At 48.3% G+C, this 20,624-nt stretch overlaps 11 protein-coding genes across 11 annotated transcripts; 3 read left to right on the top strand and 8 right to left on the bottom strand.

Annotated features, from left to right (window-relative positions):
• Positions 1 to 515: 515 nt before the first annotated feature.
• M437DRAFT_66285 (secreted endoglucanase) lies at positions 516 to 2,893 on the top strand (the record flags this gene model as incomplete). The annotated part of the gene is made up of 2 exons (XM_041024717.1): positions 516 to 1,824; positions 1,875 to 2,893. The coding sequence occupies 2 exons, from the start codon at positions 516 to 518 to the stop codon at positions 2,891 to 2,893; spliced, it is 2,328 nt and encodes a 775-aa protein (XP_040879440.1).
• A 471-nt stretch (positions 2,894 to 3,364) lies between these two features.
• On the top strand, positions 3,365 to 3,934 carry M437DRAFT_66286 (GatB/YqeY domain-containing protein; the record flags this gene model as incomplete). The annotated part of the gene is made up of 1 exon (XM_041024718.1): positions 3,365 to 3,934. One exon carries the CDS (start codon positions 3,365 to 3,367, stop codon positions 3,932 to 3,934), a length of 570 nt encoding a protein of 189 aa, XP_040879441.1.
• Positions 3,935 to 5,739: 1,805 nt separating this feature from the next.
• M437DRAFT_75580 (uncharacterized protein) lies at positions 5,740 to 7,264 on the top strand (the record flags this gene model as incomplete). Its single annotated transcript, XM_041026451.1, has 2 exons — positions 5,740 to 7,155; positions 7,211 to 7,264. 2 exons carry the CDS (start codon positions 5,740 to 5,742, stop codon positions 7,262 to 7,264), a joined length of 1,470 nt encoding a protein of 489 aa, XP_040879442.1.
• A 1,553-nt stretch (positions 7,265 to 8,817) lies between these two features.
• M437DRAFT_66288 (uncharacterized protein) lies at positions 8,818 to 9,523 on the bottom strand (the record flags this gene model as incomplete). Its single annotated transcript, XM_041024719.1, has 2 exons — positions 8,818 to 9,258; positions 9,311 to 9,523. 2 exons carry the CDS (start codon positions 9,521 to 9,523, stop codon positions 8,818 to 8,820), a joined length of 654 nt encoding a protein of 217 aa, XP_040879443.1.
• Positions 9,524 to 9,924: 401 nt separating this feature from the next.
• On the bottom strand, positions 9,925 to 11,583 carry M437DRAFT_66289 (uncharacterized protein; the record flags this gene model as incomplete). The annotated part of the gene is made up of 4 exons (XM_041024720.1): positions 9,925 to 10,449; positions 10,497 to 10,625; positions 10,918 to 11,418; positions 11,473 to 11,583. 4 exons carry the CDS (start codon positions 11,581 to 11,583, stop codon positions 9,925 to 9,927), a joined length of 1,266 nt encoding a protein of 421 aa, XP_040879444.1.
• A 1,085-nt stretch (positions 11,584 to 12,668) lies between these two features.
• M437DRAFT_66290 (uncharacterized protein) lies at positions 12,669 to 13,457 on the bottom strand (the record flags this gene model as incomplete). Its single annotated transcript, XM_041024721.1, has 2 exons — positions 12,669 to 13,289; positions 13,353 to 13,457. 2 exons carry the CDS (start codon positions 13,455 to 13,457, stop codon positions 12,669 to 12,671), a joined length of 726 nt encoding a protein of 241 aa, XP_040879445.1.
• Positions 13,458 to 14,638: 1,181 nt separating this feature from the next.
• On the bottom strand, positions 14,639 to 15,252 carry M437DRAFT_84763 (uncharacterized protein; the record flags this gene model as incomplete). The annotated part of the gene is made up of 2 exons (XM_041028155.1): positions 14,639 to 15,094; positions 15,151 to 15,252. The coding sequence occupies 2 exons, from the start codon at positions 15,250 to 15,252 to the stop codon at positions 14,639 to 14,641; spliced, it is 558 nt and encodes a 185-aa protein (XP_040879446.1).
• Positions 15,253 to 15,718: 466 nt separating this feature from the next.
• Positions 15,719 to 16,285, bottom strand: M437DRAFT_84764 (uncharacterized protein; the record flags this gene model as incomplete). The annotated part of the gene is made up of 2 exons (XM_041028156.1): positions 15,719 to 16,177; positions 16,229 to 16,285. The coding sequence occupies 2 exons, from the start codon at positions 16,283 to 16,285 to the stop codon at positions 15,719 to 15,721; spliced, it is 516 nt and encodes a 171-aa protein (XP_040879447.1).
• A 1,158-nt stretch (positions 16,286 to 17,443) lies between these two features.
• On the bottom strand, positions 17,444 to 18,072 carry M437DRAFT_66293 (uncharacterized protein; the record flags this gene model as incomplete). The annotated part of the gene is made up of 2 exons (XM_041024722.1): positions 17,444 to 17,929; positions 17,977 to 18,072. The coding sequence occupies 2 exons, from the start codon at positions 18,070 to 18,072 to the stop codon at positions 17,444 to 17,446; spliced, it is 582 nt and encodes a 193-aa protein (XP_040879448.1).
• Positions 18,073 to 18,762: 690 nt separating this feature from the next.
• M437DRAFT_49224 (uncharacterized protein) lies at positions 18,763 to 19,281 on the bottom strand (the record flags this gene model as incomplete). Its single annotated transcript, XM_041021803.1, has 1 exon — positions 18,763 to 19,281. One exon carries the CDS (start codon positions 19,279 to 19,281, stop codon positions 18,763 to 18,765), a length of 519 nt encoding a protein of 172 aa, XP_040879449.1.
• A 232-nt stretch (positions 19,282 to 19,513) lies between these two features.
• On the bottom strand, positions 19,514 to 20,020 carry M437DRAFT_84766 (uncharacterized protein; the record flags this gene model as incomplete). Its single annotated transcript, XM_041028157.1, has 2 exons — positions 19,514 to 19,948; positions 20,006 to 20,020. 2 exons carry the CDS (start codon positions 20,018 to 20,020, stop codon positions 19,514 to 19,516), a joined length of 450 nt encoding a protein of 149 aa, XP_040879450.1.
• Positions 20,021 to 20,624: the final 604 nt, after the last annotated feature.

Genomic DNA, 20,624 nt, shown 5'->3' on the forward strand with positions numbered 1-20,624 from the left:
AAGCTGTGAGATTAAGCTTACCAGCACGTACGGCCACAGTCAGCTGAAAACTGGGCATCCCGTCCGCTCTGCCATACATAAGCAGTTGAACGGCAGATTAGTACTATGGTGGGTGACCACATGGGAATCCCTGCTGCTGTACGTTTTGCCCTCTTGAGGAGATTTATCTTTTTGCTCTGGTATATGTCTGGACAATCCGAGAGGGAGGCATCTCTAGCAACATGTTGACCGCGAATTTAGCCGCAAAACCACCCGCTCTTCCCTGGCTATATCTTCCCCGCACACGCATTCATTTCCTCCTGCCACCTTTCGCTCCGTGCCTCGTCAATTGAGGCCATCTCAGCATCATGCAGTAGGGCAGTGTCCTCTGCCTGCGGGGTTGACGGCTTAATGGTAGGTCGGGAAGATCAAACGCTGTACTATAAGTTCAAATCAAAGGTATTCAAGGCCAAGTAGTCTCATTCTCATCTCATCTCTGCCTCCTTGTCGAGTAAACTGCGACTGCTGTTGCGGCCATGCTCTCAAAATCTCCTTTGTGCCTGACGGCATTGCTGCCTGCTCTGGTCAGTTGCCAGACTCCTGTAGAAACCAACGCCCTTGGCACACCCAATCTCGTTCACAACGGAAGCTTTACCGAGGGTACTCCTGGGTGGACAGTCAAACCACCTGGCTATGTTCGCAATGGCATGCTCTGCGTCGTTGTACCCGCAAACACTGCCCCGAACGCGAGCTATATCCAGACCACTCAGAACTTCACTCAGATCAAGAACGATATCTATTACTTGAATTTCACCGCCTCAGCTACCCATGCCACGAACCTTTGGATCGAGACGAATGGCTACGATCCTTCTGCTGGCGGTGCTCCAGTCGATCCAAATCTTAACACAACTCAAGTACCCTTGACAATGTCTGCGGAACCTTTCTCGCTCGTCTTTTCACCAGCCAATCAAGAGAACAACTCTACATTGACATTCTTCCTTGGAGGAAGCAATTTCACAAACGAAATTTGTCTCGGTGACGTTTCCTTGCACCGCATTAACCGCCTGCCATACTTCCAAGACACTGGTAGATCGATCAAGATCAATCAACATGGCTATCTACCTAACGGCCCAAAACTTGCTGCAGTTGCTTCAAGCAGCAATGCGTCTTTAACTTGGCATCTTCAGGACAACAATGGTGCATCAGTCGCATCTGGACAGACTACTCCGTTCGGCAATGACACAGCATCTGGTCTGAATGTCCACACTATCAACTTCACCAACTATACTAAGCAAGGCACTGGCTTCACTCTGAAGGTTGCAGGTGATACGAGCTATCCATTTACCATCTCAAGCCAATTGTACACGACCCTTCGTCAGGACTCTATGCAATTCTTCTACCAACAACGTAGTGGTATTGCAATTGATGCCGAGCTCGTAGGCTCACAGTATGCTCGACCAGCTGGCCATATCAATGTCTTTCCCAACCAGGGTGACGTCGTGACACCTTGCCAGTATGAATGGGAATCGAACGTTACATACCTTGAACCATGGACATGCAACTACACACTTGACGTTTCGCAAGGATGGTATGATGCTGGTGATCAAGGCAAATATGTTGTCAACGGAGGAATCTCAACTGCTCAAATTCTGATGGCATATGAGCGTTCGTTGCATGCAGCAAACAGCTCCTCCAAACCACTTGGTGATGGATCACTGAGGATACCAGAACGCTCGAACGGCTACCCAGACTTTCTCGATGAAGCCCGCTGGGAAATGGAGTTCATGCTGAAGATGCAGGTTCCTCCCAACTCTCCACCACAATTGTTCAATGGCTCATACATCGGTGAGTAACAATTCATGAGATTTTTTTGGATTGTTATTGACGAGCGGCAGACATGTCAGGACTTGTCCACCACAAGATGCATGACAACCAGTGGACACAACTGCCGACTCCTCCTAACCTCGATCCCAAGCGAAGAGAGCTACACCGTCCGTCCACGGCTGCAACACTCAACATGGTAGCCACAGCAGCCATGAGCGCAAGACTCTGGGCTACATTTGATACTGCATTCGCTCAGAGATGTCTGAGTGCCGCTCGCATAGGCTATGCAGCCGCCAAAGCTAACCCTGCCATCTATGCTCCGGGTACCGATTGGGATCTTGGCGGCGGTGCATACAGCGACGACGACGTGAGAGATGAGTTCTACTGGGCAGCTGCAGAGATGTACATCACAACCTCCGAGGCTCAGTTTGAGAAGGATGTCATGTCCAACTACTACTATACCGCTAACGCATCAACACTCTTCCCCGAGGGTGGCTTTGGATGGTCGTCTATGCAGTCAATTGCACAGATGGATCTTGCTGCTGTGCCGAACAACGTCACTGGAAGGAACGCAATCATCGAGTCTGTCTTGACAGGCGCTGACCAGTACATGGCTATTCAGAAAACGCAGCCTACTGATGTCTTTATTACCTCCTACCCTTGGGGCAGCAACAGTAATCAACTTAACTGCATCCAAGTAGTCGCAACCGCCTACGACATCTCCCAAAACACTTCCTACCGCACGTCAGCCTTATCAGGAATGGACTACGTATTCGGCCGCAACGCCATCTCCCAATCCTACGTCCACAACTACGGCACCAAGACTTCGAGTAACATGCATTCTCGCTTGTATGCTGCTGAGCTCAGTCGTTTGATTGTGCAGGATCCGATTGTTCCGCCACCACCCAAGGGAGCGATGGCTGGTGGTGCGAATGAGAGTCCTGCTGATCCTCCTGCTGATGATGTGTTGGTGGGCTGTGTGGGACAGTTCTGCTATGTGGATGATGTGAATAGTTATAGCACGAATGAGGTGGCTATCAATTGGGGGTCAGCTCTGGCTTGGGTCGCTAGTTGGGCTGCTGATCAGTAGACTATAGTTTCTTTGCCTTTGTTGGTGTAATCAAAGATATAGTCCCAGTCATATTTCTGGTTCTGAAGAAATGTTTGGAATGAGAGTGCTATACATACCCAAAGCAGTAGGTTTCCCGACATCAAAGGGTGTCGTTGAGAAGACCGATGGCATTTAGATGGCGTCCGTTGTCAACAAAAGTCACCTTCGTCCTTGGAGAGGGGTTCTATCTGCCTATCACGCCTATCGCCCCTGATTGCGCGTAAAGGTGAGATTATCATAGGTAACTGAATAAACAAACAACAGTATGCATATAAGTGCTAATTACATCCTGGTCAGTCACCTTAAACGATGTCAAATCATTCCACCTCCTCAACGAATGGTTTGAACCAAGTCGAAAGGGCAGGGTCACAGAGGTCCGAGCTCATGCGCAGCAAACAACAAGATTAGAAGACTGGATACACGTTCGTTCTATAATACACAACACACAAGATGCAGTCAATCACAGCAAGGAGCCGACCAGTCCTAAGGAGCGCTCAGCTCTGTCTCCGCTACCGCTATGCGACCGACGCGCCCTCATCGGCACCGCCGCTCCTCCTGAAGCTCCGCTCTGACCTGAAGACGGCCATGAAGGCCAAAGACACCAACCGTCTTAATGTGTTGCGCGGTCTGCTCGCCGAGGTCACCAATGCCGCAAAGACCGCGCAACCCCTCGACTCGGACATGAAGCTTCTTGGTCTGTTGCGCAAGCGTTCGTCGGCAGCCGCGCAAGCAGCCAAGGAATTTTCAGACGCTGGAAGAGCAGACTTGACTGAGAAGGAAAATGCCGCTATCAAGGTGTTGGAAGAGTATGCCGGCAGCGTCGAGACTGTCAGCGAGGACTACATCAAGGAGGTTGTGCAGAGCACCATCGACAGCATCAAGGCCGAGGCCCAGGGTGCAAAGGTTGTCATGGGCGATGTGCTCAAGAAGTTGTTGGCTCCTGGTGGTGCCTTCGAAGGCAAGCCTGTCGAGAAATCGCAGGTCGCAAAGGCCGTCAGACAATTCTTGGACGCAAAGTAACCATCTTGCTTCGTCTAATGTGCTTCATCATGGTACGTCTTCAACCTTGACGCTGTCCACGCTGATTTCGAAGCTTATGTCTCTCTTCCCAGCTCGCCGAATCCCAGCTGAGCCACGGAGGAAAGAGCCATCTCGAGCTTCAAACCCGGATATGTACAAATACCTAACGCATCATACAATTGTAAAAATAGTTCCCACGTACTCGCCGTACGCAACTGCCTCGCATGACACTTCCTTGGACTGTGACTGGAAGAAGAGCTAGTCTGTCCCGCATCTTTTTCCTGTTCTGTCTACACGCCTTTCACAACCTCTGCCCTCTGGTCAACGGTCCAGCACTCAAGTTTCATTTCCGCATTCATGGCCCACTTATCTGATGATCTCTGCTTCCTTCAGCTGCTACATCTCGAAAATGCCCCTCATCTCCAAGACACGGCATACAGCCAATTCCGCTGCACTTCTGTCATGTTCACTGGCTTTCACCTAGCTCCATGGTTCCAAAAAAAGGTTGACTGTGCTTAGAGAATCGCAGAGCAAATCATCGGCAAGCTCTTACTTAACAAATATGTCCTATGACGAGTTCCACTTGAGTTGTCTTTGCTACTCCGCACCTTGATCGATGAAGCTCCAACCGAGGACCAGGGCTCCGAACTCCAAAACTCTTCAATTGACGAATCGAATATTGTTCCGGAGACCAGTGCTCGCGATGTGCAAGACGGCCCATCAGGAACATAACGGCCCACGAAGAACAGGCGGGTCGGATGTAAAGGCGTTCGTTATGGTTTTCTTCTGAATCGCCTGATTCGCATCCATAGCGTCTTATGAGGTCAGTCGTTCTCAAATATACGCTGGGTTTCTTTCTTGGCTGACAATTCTCAAGGTTGGTCCGACAGAGTCAAACTCGTGGACTTGGCCCAATCATGACAGCTCACACAAGCACTCCTCGACCATTGACTTTGCTTCAAGCCTTCCACATCATCGATACCTTTATCCAGGTCCCGCAACATAGCAAAAGTCACTCAAATCTCAGCTTCTCGATCTGCGCATGCATGCACAACATTCCCGGTCCGCTTTTGCCCCAGCTTTTACGAGCTTTCCCCACGTTTTTTCGTACTTATTTTTGTAATCCCGAGCATCCGATCCGCGGACATGCTCCGTGCCTGATTAAGCGTCAGGTACGCGTATGGACAGCATGACGATCACCTACAAGAACGCAGCCTCAATCGACTCGTCAGCTGTCTCGTCATCTGTTGAGCCAATCAAATCCGAGTACCTGAAAATCCTCAATACAGTGCCAGTATTCCCGTTCATGCAGTCTCAATTGGCAGCTTCCACAGATGTCGACAAAAAGAGCCTGGAAAAAGAGATCATACTGAACACTTGCATACGGTTGTGGCTTCTTGATGTTACTCGGTATCTGCGGTGTGGAAAGCATGTCCTCCGCCATGCCACAATCGAACTTCCCATCACTAAGCATATTCAACACTCGTACTTCTTGGCTGTTCCAATTGGTCAGGACCGTCCCGCTCTTTGCACGAAGGTTTCCCCGGATCTTTGTGCTTGGTTGAATCCACCATGCTTGACGCATGCTTAGTGTCATTGGCCAAACCAAATATCTCGTTTGCTCCGAACTCACACACTTGCTAAGTGTCAATCGTAGATGACAAGATTACGAAGGATGAGCAGAAGTTATTGCCTTCGCCAAGAATCATCTTGAGCTCTGAATATAAGTATTCTGCCTCTTTCCCATCCAAATCGATTTTCTACAACCACAACCAGCACCACCTTCGCTAAATTCAATCCAAAACATGAAGACTGTATACTCGACATTGGGCTTTGCCCTTGGTGCCTCTGCTGCCTCCCTGGTTGCTCGTGACCAATGCTGCTTCTCCTTGACCGCCGCCGGTGGCAAGAGTGGTGTTGTTGGTCAGCTCGGTGATGGTCAGAACAGAATTGGCCAGACTGCTGGACTTTCTACCGGACAGGCTACCTACTGCATCAATAATGGTGGTCTGACTGACGAGAACGGCCGTGGATGTATCCTCACTCCTCCCACCACTCAGTTCCAATGCGATGTTGGTGCTGCTCCCACTACTGGATTCGCAGTCAGCTCCAGCGGTGACTTGACCTACAACGGCAACACCCAGTTCTACGCTTGCGCTACTGGTGACAACGGTGGTTACAACATCTACACCACCACTTCCAGTGCCGAGTCTGGATGCGTTAAGATCACTCTTAACACTGGCGGCAAGTGCGCTGGTTCCAACGGATCTGGTAGCTCTTCTGCTGCCTCTTCGAAGCCCGCCTCTTCGGCCCCTGCCTCGAAGCCCGCATCTTCTGCCCCTGCTTCATCGGCTCCTGCACCCTCGAAGCCTGCCTCTTCGGCTCCTGCTTCGTCTGCCCCTGCACCCTTGAAGCCTGCCTCTTCCGCTCCCGCACCCTCGGCTCCCGCATCTTCTGCTCCTGCCTCGCCTATGCCTGCCTCATCGGCACCTGCTGCAAGCCCCATGACCGTCTACTCGACCGTCACCTCCACCGTCTACCACTGTGCTGCCAGCTGCACATCTGCACCCAGCGCTCCCGCTTCCATGCCCGCTTCCATGCCCGCATCCTCAGCACCTGCCCCTAGCGCTCCTGCCTCATCTGCTCCTGCTGCATCCAAGCCTGCATCTTCTGCCCCAGCTCCCAGTGCTCCCGCCTCGTCTGCCGCTTCTAAGCCTGCCTCGTCGGCTCCTGCTCCATCTGCCCCTGCCTCGTCTGTCCCTGCTAGCGGTACTGCCGGCGGCAACCACTGCGCAACTACCCTCTCCGGCGCTTACCAGACCCCTCACGCCATCATCCCTGTCAACAAGAACTCCCCGAGCACCAGCTACGGCACACAGTATGATGCTTATTTCAGCTCTGCCAACAGCACCGTCTTCAACTTCGACATTCCCTCAAGCTACTCTGGCAAGCAGTGCAGCGTCATCTTCCTCCTCCCCAACAAGGATCAGCTTGTTACCTCTGACTTCACCCTGTCTGGCTCCGGTGGTATCAAGTTCGACCAGCTCTCTTCCCCCGCTCCCCTGAGCGTCAGCTACGCTACTTGCCCCGCTGTCAAGAGCACTCTTGGCATGGTTGACAACGTTATGCCCGGAAACAGCTACGTTGTCTCCACCAGTGCTTGCCAGGCTGGCTCCACCATTTCCATCCTCGCTAGCGCCACCGGCTCCCTCAACCTTGAGGTAAGTTATACCAAATTTCCATCATATTTCACACAAACTAATGAATTTCAACCAGCTGTTCGAAGACTGGAACCCTAGCGCTATCGGTCTTTTCATCACCTCCTGTTAAGCTAGGATGACTGAAAAACATAGCCCGATCTCAAAATTTCGATGTTGAGGCTTCACGAAAACCAACCCACCTCCTGGTGAGGAATGACGACCCCCCTGAGTACAGTATACAGTATATACATAGTTCTTTTTTCTTTTGTCTACTGTCACTCCTCACCTTGCCTTTCATTGATGAATTTTCTTTGGCTATCCCAAGCACATATCCGTGCTGGTTGACCCCCCCATTTACACTCCTTTTCTATTTTTGGATAATAGACCAAAATATGTAAATTATAATCTTAAAATAAAAGATTCTGCCTTTGCAATTCTTGTTACATGATCAAAAGTTCATTCTCTGAAGATTTGAGATTTGAGATTTGAGATTTCATGGTTTTTACATTTTCGCAAAAGAGAAAAAGAAAGAAAAAAGAAAAGAAAATCCACTGCCTGGGTGGCGGACATCTGCCCGAGTCTCATATGTCTTTTTGACGCAACAGCAAATTCTACTATTCTCTTCGTGTTTGGAGTTGGACATATGCCAGTTTTGGTGTTGACCTTCTTTACATCAGGGAAGAAGAACGTCTCTGGCTCGTCGATTCTTCTCGACCAATTTGAGATCAAACTTGCTCAGTGTCCACTTTCACATTGGCTCCTTTAGGCCGCTCGTCGCGTTGATTATCGCTGGTACTGTTTTCTAGAACAACTTGCTTGGTAATCTTGTTTGGCAGGATGTTTTCCGCGTCCCAAGTCGATTGACATCATCTCGCGTCTGCGTTGTGGTAGGACGGAAGGTCTGACTGAAAGCGCGGCTTTCTATATCTGATCATCATTTGGTAAGGGATCTCAACTCGGTGGATATGACGATCTGGTGGAGATAACCCTTAAGACCTCCGTGAACCCATGTGGTATTCCAAGTTATTAACAGGTAGGCTCTGTAAAATCTATCATACATAGCCTTCAGTTTAGTGGATCATAGTTGAACGAAGAGAATTGCAATTTGGACTGATGTCTGAGGACTATTTGTGAGTTTGATCGATAGCTTACTGTTTAGTGATAAAATAAAGGAAAAGTATAGGCAGCAGTAACAAAGCACCTTGATCTCGCGATGAGTGGGAACCTGATGATCAGGTTTGAGAAATGACGAACTGAAAAGTCAAGTGATTTAGAGAGTCCAGGTTGCTGACCTCTCATAAAGAGTTGGACCAAGAAACATATTCGGTGATCTGCGACCTCGGATCTGATGGGGAAAGAAGGGTAGGGCCTGGGAACGCAAAACAAAAACAAAGTAAAAAAGGGCTGAAGAGAAGAAAGTGGAAGGCATAGGGAATGTCCAGATGTGGTGACTTGATAACCACAGAACCGGATGCTGCAGATGAGTTTGGTGATGTGTTATTTGTTCTCTAATATGCAGATCCTTTGCACGAAGATGTTTGGTGGCGTGAAAATCATGTGTCTCTGGTAGAATGTATCTGTGCGAAACCGGGTTGTCGAGGCTCAGATGTTGAAAAGGTAGTCCTCTTCTCGGACCTTCAGAATGAAAAATGGTATTCCATGTCAAATGTAACCTTCAATGGTCTAAGGGTCAGAGACAAGGACGCCGAGCATCAGTTCGTTGACATCTCTGTTGAAAGCAGCAACGTATTTTTCGAATCGAGACACTGCTTCTTGTGTTTTCTGGTAAGATTTCTTTCCAGAAAGAAGAACGACATTAGCCAAAGTTTGGTTGGCAGCATTCAAAGCATTACTGGTGTTTTGTCTGAGGACTCTGTATTTCTCGCTAAGTGCACTGAGTTGCAAAGCGCAGTATGCGTCATGCTCGAGATGAATCTGCACCTGCCGCAGTCTGTCAGGTGAGATGTTTTGAATGTCTTCGTATTCCTGGAGACCACTTCTGTGGTAGCCAATCTTACGTTCCGAAGTACGACAGAAGATGTGTAGCTGCATGCGACTTCTGAGTAGGCTCATCTCTCTTCCTAATGTCTCCAGAGACTTGTACAACTGGTCGACCTGGGCATCCTAGTATTTTGTATAAGCTTGTGGTCCTTTGACAGCGAGTGTTATTGCTTACAAGGACTTGGTCGCCTTCCTCAAGTTGGGATCTCGAAGCCGTTAACGATTCCGATTTGGGTGCATGATCATCAACATCATCTCTGGAAGTGAGTGTCATGTTGTGATTCTTAGCCGCCACGCCGTCCTCGAGAGACCCAACTCCGGCGTGGTGATTGTTCTCGGTGGCGGCAATAGCGTCGGCCTCTTCATACATGTTGGCTGTGGAAGACATTTCGATTATGGTGTGGTGAGTTTCGAGTGTCTGCCGAGTGTGGGTGAAATATCGAAGATCAATGGAGGACGTGGGGAAGTTTGGTGTTGGGGTAGAGGTTTACGAGGGGATGGGAAGGTTGTATAGATAGAATCAGGAGCGAAAGCAAGTGACAGTGAGTTTTTTTGGGACTGTTGAGGATCACAAAGAGACAGTGAGCGAAGGAAAGTACGACTGAGCTTGATCACCCAATACATCTTTGAGAAGAAATAGGGAAGGCAAGATTGGAAACTGAACACAACTTTCAATTGTTGACTTGTAAAAGTGAGCAGGGAATTGGCAAAAAAGAAAGATAAAAGAGCGCAGGCGAGAATGGCCATGAGAGAAGAATATCGCCCGAATGCTTTGCGCGCAAGCTCTTACTACCAGTACGACCTGACCTCCGTGAGAATCTTTGCTCTGCGAAGACGGATCTCACCAGGCACATTGCGCAGAGTTTCCAGTGTTTTGAGATCTTCTGCAGCGAGCACGGTCGCGGTTGTTTCAAAAGAGTTGAGAAAATCAGCTGTTCCTTGCTCGATTCTGTCCAAACCATCACAGCATGCCTTGAACTTCGACATGGCCACATCAAAATCCTTCTTGGCGACATCTGAAATTACAGAAAGATTTTGAACCACGTTCAAGCTATCCGCATCATCAGGTCGAATGACTACTTCTGGTTCGCCCGTCACTTGTCGAAAGGTCTTAACAGCGTCCGAGAGCAGGGAATCATGCGATTCATACCGCATTAAGTGTAGTGAGATCGATTCAAGTCTCGTGTCAATAACTCGGAATCTAGATGCAGTAAGCTGCAGTTGAAGTGAAAGGCTAGCTCGCAACAGTTCGCTGACATATGAATTTCCAGTTGTCTCATTCTCTTGGAGAGGGACACCGCAATCAGACGAGACCTGATACAGATGAGAATTTTACAACCAAGTCTATGAACGAAACATACCATTGGGGCTAACACTGGTGCTTCGAGTGGTTGATTGGGTTCGTCTAGATCGGCATTCTGGCTTGGAGGAGAGTCTGACGGAGAATTGTGGGGAAAAGACGCCATGTTGGATAGCAGGCGATAGCCAAGCTGTAGGATGACCAATAATCGCTGCCGAAGTCGAAGTGAGATTATGTAGTTGGTGGAAGGTTGAGGTTGGAAGTTCGAACGAATTAAAGTAGACCGATCGAAGAAGACGAAGGATGAAGGTGGAGAACGTTTGAGTGATAGTGTGGATAAAATTCGAAGAGAAAGTCGGAGGTGGACTGGACAGAGGTGTGAAGGTGGAGTCAATCAGAAGTATTCCGGAGCTGATAGTCGCAGTGAGGTAACGGGCTCGCTCACAGCTGCGATCGCGCAAAGATCAGTCCGAAAAACTCACGGCCAGTCTCGAAGACAAGAAGTCGGAGACTTGCTCATGAAGTTCTTTGATCACGAAGTCGAGACTTTTCTGAGCATGAAACAACTTGTCGCGACGCGCGATGTGGCGGACTTCATTAACAGGGTAGTGAAGAACGCGGAGTTTGTCAAGTAAGACGTCGCTGTCCTCGTGAAGGACTTCAAGCTGCTCGAAGATAGCCTTGGCTCGTTCAACGTAGCGGCCGAAGAACTGCTTTTGGTCAAGATCACTGTGGTCGAGTCGCACCTGTATACTCCGAAGGGTATCCGTGTCAACTTCTGAGATATCCTTAGTAGCGAGAATTGTGCTTTCGGTGTTGTAGTCGCGGCGGAAGTACGTGTCGTAGATGACTGTGACGCGACGAAACTCGTACTTGAGCATATCGTATTCAGTCGACTGTTCCTTGAAGGACCATTTGAGCTTTTGAGACTGTTCGCGCAACGAACGACAGGCTGGATCATATTCGCTCTCAACATCAAATTCCTAGCAACGGTCAGCTAGCTCAGCAAAGGCCAGGAATAGACAGAGTAGACTTACATCATGAGGTAGTTTTGGAGATGGAGTTCGAGGAGTGGTATGGAGGGCAGCGACGTAGCAAGGATCGGAAGGAACCCATCCCCACGCGGTGAGGCTGCCATAGTCAACCATACTAGCAACCAGCTGAGACACAAGACAAAGAACAAGACAAAGAAAGTAGAAAGGAATTGGAGGAAAGAAAGAACTTGAGAGCGCGGCCACGACAGTCAAGGGAAGAAAGATGCTGTCGCTCGGTCAACCCCCTGATGACAATCACACCTCGGACGAAAAACATCACGTCCGTGATCCCTAGATCTCCTTTTCGATATCGCAGAGGAAAACTGGCCAATTAGCTCTCAGCCAATTGGCAGGAGGCCAATGATCATGATCTTCTTTTTTTCTTCTCTCTCAGCCACTCTAGAAATGTGACCATGTGCTCAGTCGTGTTTGTCCAAGCTACAAAGTCACACAACTGTTTCCAGACTAGACACAAATGTACAAAGAAAAATCTGCTGACAACACAACCCACATTTCATGCTACTGACGTTGTCAGAAAGTTTGTACTGTTCATGAAAGCACGCGGCTCGCAATGCTGGCACGAAGCGAGGTCGAGCAAGTCGCGACCATAATGCATCATCTCACCTGTCGTATCTTGCATCTACTGCTGATCAGAGTACAACGATAATATCACACAGGAACAAGTATATGAGGAGCTTAAGACAGTTGAGTCAAGGTACGGGAGGCTTGAAATGTGGTCGGAGGTGAAGGTGCATCGTCTTGGCATGCTGAGTCATCAGACGAGCCAACCTCACCTGCCCAACTCATGTTTGTCATTCGTTCTTTGTCTCAACAGTTCTGACTCCTACGATCGGTCCACAATCGGACGCCTAAATCACGGAGAATTTGTGTATGCTGCCATCTGGATATGGCCTTCGGTTGACATGCGGACTTAAATCACTTTTGATGGAGTGCGACGCAACTCATCCTCTTTGGATTTCTTGACAGCATCTTGGCTCAAAAGGTTCTCGCGGAAACTTGTTCCAATCATTTGAGCATGTGACAAAAGTAGCGATCAAGATGTATGTCTGGATGTGGAAAGAGAACAGTTTGTTCATTAAGCAGCAATATCCTGTTGGCGGCAAACCAACTGCTCAGCCCCGAATACCATGTTTCTTACTACGCTCCGTCGACAGTATCCTGAAGAGAGGAAACATCTCTCACCATCCCTTCTTCTTCTGAAGGGTGTGGATTGTACGGAGACAACCAAGCATCATTCCTTCCAAGTTCAGCATAGCGTTCTTGATCTGGATGAGACCAAGCTTAATAGTTTCGGGCTCGTACTGCTTCAATCCACCGTCCCAGATGCTTGACCACTCCTCATTCTGCTCCTTCAAACGCTCGAGACACTCAAAGGTGTTTCTGCCGACTCTATTGAACGTCATGTGGAGGTCATTGCCAAGCTGTAGACGAGGGCCAATGATTTCGAAGAGCACGGCTGAGGTTGCATCAAGCAAATCTTCGGGGCTGTTGACGGGAGGCTCGCACACGTTTGTGATCTTGTAGATGAGATGAGGAAGCATTGCATCGCAGGTTCTGATGCTTTGTTGGGAGATCTTGAGGACGACGTGATTGAAAACTCTGAGAGAGTCTGGTCCAGGTCTTTTGGCGAGTTTGGCGAAAGGACGGTATTCGGGACCCTGTAAGACGTCCTGATTGACAAGGCGTGAGTAGATCTCGATCACCTGGTTGTTTGCATTGCTTACCTTGTAGTCTACACCAACGAAAAAAGTGGCGAGCTCGACGGCACCAAGTTCTTTGGGCACGGTTTGGCGAGTTGACTACGACAAAACATCAGCACGACTTCGTTTGTGAATTCTTGAAGAACATCTCAAATCACTTACCATAAACTCGCGAAGCTGCTCCAGCAGATCGTCATACATGGCGACAGCCTCTGAAATAGGCTCAATGATGAGATCGCCTGCGTCCAGACTGGTGGTTAAACTCATGGCGATCTGAGGTGCTTAGGCTGTTGTGGGCTGGACGGAATCCAGCTTGCGAAGTGGAAACACAAGCCTGAGCAGGCGTGTCTGAATGCTCCAAGAACAGTCGCCAAACACATCTTCCTCTAAACAATGGTTAGCGTGACGCGTTTGAGTCGCGATTGATGACGACGGGACTGAATCTGTTTGCCAACACTCGGACAATGAACCAGACGAGACTGCGCGTTTGCTGCTTGGCCCATGCTATCCCCTTCATGACCAGCTCCAAGACAGTATAATCGATAGAGATTTGGTCAGGTTCGGAACAGGAGATAGGAAGCCAGGAGATGATGGCTACGCTTGTCAGATTTCATGTAGCTTCCAAAATCCAGAGTAGAAGGCGCATCCCAGGAGACCTGCCAACTTTCTATAACTATTGTCCTCAAGCATTATACAAAGTCAAAACAAAAGACAGCCCAAGGAAGGAAGAGTCAGATTTTGCAAATGATGTGAGCTCTGCGCAAGCCCTGAATGTGAGTATATAACCTCCAAAAATCTTCTGTCTTTCACCTACTCAGTCAGATGACACGTACGGTGTGTTTGGCTGAGCGGAATAGCCGGTTCGCGCGTACGCACTTGTTAGGTAATTAAACCTCTAGTGTGTCTAATCGGGAATATTAGGTGTAACGCATCTAATTTTGCTGGTCGTGAGTTCGATTCTGATTCGTGATGCTGCTGAACTTGTTTTTTTTTTTTTTTTTGCTTCAGCAACGCTCTGAAGGATGGTCATCGTGACTGTGCAAGTCTGGTATAAGGAAGAGGAAGTTTTGGCAAGGGTTTTTTTTTTGCGTGACACGATATGTATGTCGGCCATCGCAACGTTCCACGTGTCGCTGCCACCAGCTCAACAATACCTGCCTGTGGAAGTACGACTATTCAAGCAGCTTGGGCGGATTTATCTCACTCCAGCAGCAATACCATGGTCGTATTGCAAAATTAAAAGACTCAAAATTTAACACCTAGATGGTCAATGATGAGATCGATCAAGGATACTGTAGACTGAAGCTCAGGTCTGCTTGAATCAAGGGATGTAATTGCACACATGAGGTTTTCTGCTGCTGACGACTTGCTACCTATATAATATCGCTCTCGATGACTGGGGTCCTTGACGCTTACCCATCCACACCTATACCAATTGTCTGTCCTGGCTACTGTGAAAGGCTTATCAGAAACGCATCCATGTTCTCGCGTTGCCTCTGGATGCTGTTCATCGTGACCTGTACCGCAGCTGCAAAGAGTTCACTGTGAGGTGTTTTCTTGACCATCGACGAGATCCTGTGGCTTGCTTCTTCGATCTCGGTGAATATGGCTCTGTCAGCTCGCATGATCTCCAGAAGGGCGTGGTAAGCGTCCAAAGCCTGCTTTTCGCGGTCGCTCATCATTTCAAGATGTGAGATCTCACTAGCAGTGGCACTTTCCAGATCTATGATTTGGCCCCGGACATGCACTGCTCTTCTGTGGCGATTGGCGGTACGAGTAGCAGTGCGATAGATCTTCCACAGATCGCGAATGTGTGTGCTCTTGTCTCTCGAAGCTAGATTGTTCAAGATGGCCAGAAGCTTTCTAGATTCAGTCTTGAGCTCCTTCTTGATCTTGGGCTTGAGCTAACCGCAAAGGATAGTTAGAAAGTGTCAATTGCTTTCCAATTATGCAAGCCTACCTGCTCAGAACTGCTGGCCTCCTTATCGCATTGGGAAGGAGTCGACATCTGTACGTCGGTTTGTTGATGTTGATCTTGAAAATCCGATGATGCGTCTGTCATGGTGAACTATTGACAAGATGATGAGGCGTCGGTAGACCGTCAAGAGCTCGAAGAAAAGGTTGTTGAGAATAGGTCTTCCAAGATGGTGAGAAAACACTGATATACGCCGCCAGAGGTCATGGACCGCGAACCTTGTGTGATGCTTATGAGAAGAAAAAGTGATAGTTTTGATGTAAAGTGACTTAAAAATGGTGCGAGTGTTGATATGGAATAGTATAGTATGATGGAAGAGGAAACTTGATTGGTAGACCGCTTGGGAGAGCGATTGTGAAGATATGGTAGGAGAGGGTAAGGTGAAACAGGCGAAGTGGATGGCTCCAATTCTCGAAGTGAAGGAGCCAGTGAATTTCAGTTGACGAGGTGATGGTGTAGTGAAGTGGGATATGTAAGTGGAAGGCACCAGGGTGAAAGGCATTCTAATGGCAGAGGAAGGCGCACAGCCATGACCATTTCAACTCCAAGCGCGTCAAAGTCCGTCCATGATTTCCTCGCGCTGCGTGATGATCTGCTCTGTAATTCTCTTGGCCTCCATATGACATTCCTTCATCCGGTCTTCAGTCTCCTGTGCAAAGTCGCGAACCTCGCTGTCTCCATCTGCCCGAGCCTTGGTCTTCAGCTTGACTGCCAGCTGCTCCAGCTCATCGACCGTCCCACTGAGCCGTCTGATGCGACGCATGATCGCAGATAACAAGTCACCCTCATACTTGTCGGCTTGAACAACGCGGGTAAGTCGAGCGAGGTGATCCAGGTCCACATTCTCTGCATCGAGTTCTCCTGGATGCCATGCTTCAAGACGGCGCTTTAGGGTGTTCAGGCGGAATACAGCAAGCTGCCAAGCTTCCAGTAGGAGGTTGATGGAGTTGACAATTCTTTGGTTCTCTGTATCCTGACGTCTTATAGCTTGAAGCATCTGAGCAATGGAGAGCTGCATAGAGTCAGTAGGGGATCACAAGTCTGCCATCAATAGAGAGAGTACCTCAGATTCGGCGGCAACAGGTTCGGTACTCGGATCTGAGGAGTCACCAGCGGGCATCTTGCCTGAAGAGATTCAGAGCCAGTCCTAGCAATGATCAGCAACGGCTATACAAGCTGCAGTAGTGGAGGATGCAATACCGTATGTGATGCTGGTTGAGTTGAGATGGTCTAGGTTGTTTGACCTTGTGCCGACCGAGGGGTGCCATACCTGAGAGCAAAATTTTGCCGGTCAATGCTCATCGTCGCGTCAACACAAGTGTAAACGAAGGAGAGCAATGGCGAAAACTAAGCGAGGCTCTATCAAAAGAGATTGGCATTGGAGCGTAGTGGGTCAGTCGCCTCGTTCGTCAGACAGAGATGGCACAAGATATTGGCAGTTCTAGGGCTGTGGCTATTGGGTGTCTCTTTGAGATGGCATAATATTTTGACCAGCAGTAAAAATGCACAAACTTCTCCAGATTTTGCAACCATCCATCGAAGGGACTGGCAAAAGTGCAAGGACTGCTATCAACAATGATGAATATAGAAAAGCTACAAGAGCATGTGATGTCATGGAGAAGGTCGAGTCAGAGAGCAGTCTTAGAAGTGATACCTACTTCTCAGCATAGGACCTGGTCATGTGTCTATACTGCGACCTACGAAAACATCTGCAACGTCCAATGCTAATCACCTGGTATATGACAGATTCTAGTCGAGCAACAATAATTGGATGTACTCTCATTCAGGAAGCGAGAAGCCCATACGGTATAAATCAATGCTCAGAGCAGAATGGTATATAGCATTGTTGATTATCTCGGTGCAAAAGTGCAATGTCTTTAGCTGTCCGAAAGAACGATTGTTTCTGAATATCCTGCACAATCAAAGAGCAAAGAGAATAGACTTTCTGTTGACAGCCTAGATTTATCATTGTCTTTCTGCATTTTGATGGACAAAGAGTTGTAAATTTGCTTGATGGGGGGAAGCTGTTGGCAAACGAGTTGTATGCGGGGCAGTTCATTGTGATTTCTTTGGGTGGAAGGATGGAAGAATGGAGTCATGTGGCATTGCTTATCTTTGGTACAATGGTTCGATTCTTGCTTTGGGTCCAAAATATGCTGTAGAGGTTCTAGGCAAGAGAAACTGACCTTGTTTGTCAGAAGTTTCTAAATTGTGTTGAAGTTCGAGATTTTGAGAGAACGAAGCATCGAATCCTCCTTCCCCTGATCACAAACACTGTTCAGTCCACTTCCCCCAATAGTTCTGCCATCTTCCCGCGCAGTCTCATGAATTTAAGTCCTACCTTTCTGCATTCGGATCGACGACTGGCGATTGCAGTCTTTCCCTTGTCCAGATATTGCTGCTCCGATTCTTGCAGGATGAAATGCTCCTCTCGAAAAATGATCAATTCCTCGGCAGCATCATAGGCCGCACACATCTTCTTCTGTATCTCATAGACTTTCCATGTTGCCTCACCAGCTTTATTTTCTTGGTCAAGGGCTCGGCGGAGCAACTCAAGCTGGTCCGCGGATAATTGCCCAAGATCAATGGTTGAAGGGATGCGCTTGATGTTGACAATGTAATTTGCTTGGTAGGAAATCATTTTTCTGCATAGGCGGCGATACTTAGGCCTGAGCCGTATGTATTCAGCTTTCTTCTGAGTGTACTCTTTTTTGACTTCTTTCCATTGTCGGAGAATGTCCGCGACGTCTTCTGGTGATTTGCTCTGTACCAAGTTAGTGAAGAACGAGTAAAGTGGACAATAATTTGCACCCAATAGTTCTTGAAAGACCGAGCCAAACGTGAGTTTTCGTTTTCTTGAGCCTCTGCCTCATCGCTGGTAACAGAGGAGGATTCTGAGTCATCCATCGTAGAGTCTTCGGCCTGCGACAGGTCGTTTGCGTCCTCCACCTTGAAACCCTCGTAGAAAATTTGCGGAGTTTACGCGAGAGGAAATGCTGGAGAAGGAGTGGAGTCGTAGGAGATCGGTATAAAAAATCGGGGTCGTTCTTGAGTGACTGCGTGAGAAGCAGAGACTGAAACTGCTGCTGGACTATCTGCAGTGAGGACAACAATCTGCAGCGACGTTGCTAGAGTACGGCGAGCCTCAGTTGCCAGATACGTGTGCTGTTGGTAAGTAACAAGAGAAAGATGAAAGTTCGAAAGGTTTAGAAGGTAAAGTGGTTTGGAGCAATTTGCTCGGATAGAGTGATCGCTGTGAGGACGAGTAACCGAGATTGAGTTTGGGATGTGTTGTGAATGAAGCACAGCATGCAGTGAGTGATGTTAGGATGCAAGTACGTTGAGAGCTAATAAAACGTCTTTCGTGTGACTTGTGCCGCGAGTTTGTGGTTGAGAGGGGAAATGTGAAGAGATGAGACTGGTATAGATTTGTGGATATCCCACTATGATAAGAACATGAAGTGAGACGGAGTTTCAATCGCCAGCTTCCTGCGATCTTGATTTGTGATGGAAGAAGTAGTGAAAAATGGGAAGGTGCAAAGAACAAAAAAAGCCACTCGAGATAGGAAAAGGAAATTGGCAGGAGCGATCAATGCTTCAAGAAAGCTCTGCCAACCAGTCGAGCCAGCCCTCCATCATTTGAGCGCGAGTCTCCTCCAGCGAAGTGAATCTCTTTCTAGATTCCTGCATTTCCTTATCTTCTTCCTCGCCATCCTTGTTGAGACTGCTCAACAGCTGCTGAATCTCAAGCTCTGTCTCCTTCATTTCTTCGATGAGCTTGAAGTATCTCTTTTGTGCAGTATGGAATGCGCTCAGTGCATCTGCCTTCTTTTTGTCGAATTCGAGAAGTTTGATGGCGTAATGAATTTTCCCGGAGTTGAAGTGGTTGATACTGCCATCAGGACGAGTGTGGATGAGGGGGTGTCCGCCCATGAAGACGAGCCTGTGTTGAGTGACTTGGAGATTGTAGTGGTTGCACTCGAAGAGGTGATTGTTGGCACTGAGGCGTATCTTGAGCAACTCATCGTCGTTGGAGGTATTCTTGACTTTGAGATCGTTGACTTGATGGATGATGTCTCGAGGGATGATTGAAGTGTCGTGATCGAGATCGTGCATTGCGACAAGGTGGGATTGGAGTTTTTGCTTGCTTGGGGTGTGTTCAGCCATCGTAATGTGCAATTGGAGTGGCAGTGGGAAGAGAAGAGTTTGATTGAAGAAGCAAGCTTTGGAATAAAAATATGTATTGGAAGCACAGAGTGAAAGCCGGGAAAGGAAAGACTTTAGCTTTGAGTGAAAGATGAAGGTGTGTGTATGTCCTTGCGAGTTCTGTGATGAAATTGGTGGGCAGTCAACCGAGTCTCTGCATGATGGCAGCCATCCTCCTGATGGTAATCGCCCAGTCAGCTCTGGGCTTGTCGAGTGCCTTCAGAACCTCTTCATATCTCTTGTTGTCCTTGTTATCCTGCTTCAGCTGATCGACAATTGCTTGGGCTTCCTCCAGCATCTTGCAAATTTGCTTGAAGTTCTCCCTCATGCTTGCCATGACTTGATTGATGCGAATGTCGTGATTCAAAATGAGTTTGCTGCCGGCAAGAGCGCTTGCTGCTTCAGGGGAAGATAGGTCGATAACGTCTTTGACCTCTGGGAACACTTCCTTGATGCGCTTGCTCAGGTCGTTAAGAGCGACCCAAGATGCCATGTTTTTGTTGATGTTCGCCTCCTCGTGCTTGAAGGCTGCGAGCTTTTCATTCAGCTGCAATTGGAGATGGGCGATTTTTTGTGCCTAGGCTTGTTTTAGTAGTGCATTTCGGGGCAGTGTGCGTCGGACAGTGGGACTTACATCCATGCTGGCCATTGTATGTTTTGGTGCTTTAAATCTATCACCGTCTTGTCTAGATGTCAAGGTCTTGGTTCGCGATGTTTAGGTGCAGGTGCAAAGAGGTGCGCGACGGGAAGAAAGCCAGGGTGTTAGGTCGCTGCTTTTAATGCAGCGGCTACTGTCGTGCGGAAAGAGGAAGACGTTGACGGAATTGATGCACGAGAAGATACTCGGTTTGAAGGGTAGAGAGAAAGACAGAGCAGTCAATGTTCAACCTTGTGGTATAGCTTTAGTCATAGAAAAAAAGAAACAAAAAGAGCTTACGGAATTGATGTACGAAGTCTTATACTTAGTCAAGACTGGTGGAGAGGAAGAAAGAGCAAGATGGCTGGATCTCATGATGTTGAAATACGTTTGAGTATTGAGCTCCTCCTCGCCGTCGATATGGCAGCTTTTGTCAGCTAGAAAGATAAAGCAGTCGACCGAGCGAATATAAGAGATTTCCTTATAGATCAGGCAAGGAAGGGGACGCAGATCTTGTTGACTTGGTAGCGTGATCAATACGAAGACGAAATAAAGAGATATGCTCATGTTAACAATATGCTTTTGTCGTGGGAAAACCGAAAGAAAGTGACAGAAT

The sequence above is a fragment of the Aureobasidium melanogenum genome (assembly GCF_000721775.1).
Source record: "Aureobasidium melanogenum CBS 110374 unplaced genomic scaffold scaffold_11, whole genome shotgun sequence".
NCBI lineage: Eukaryota > Fungi > Ascomycota > Dothideomycetes > Dothideales > Saccotheciaceae > Aureobasidium > Aureobasidium melanogenum.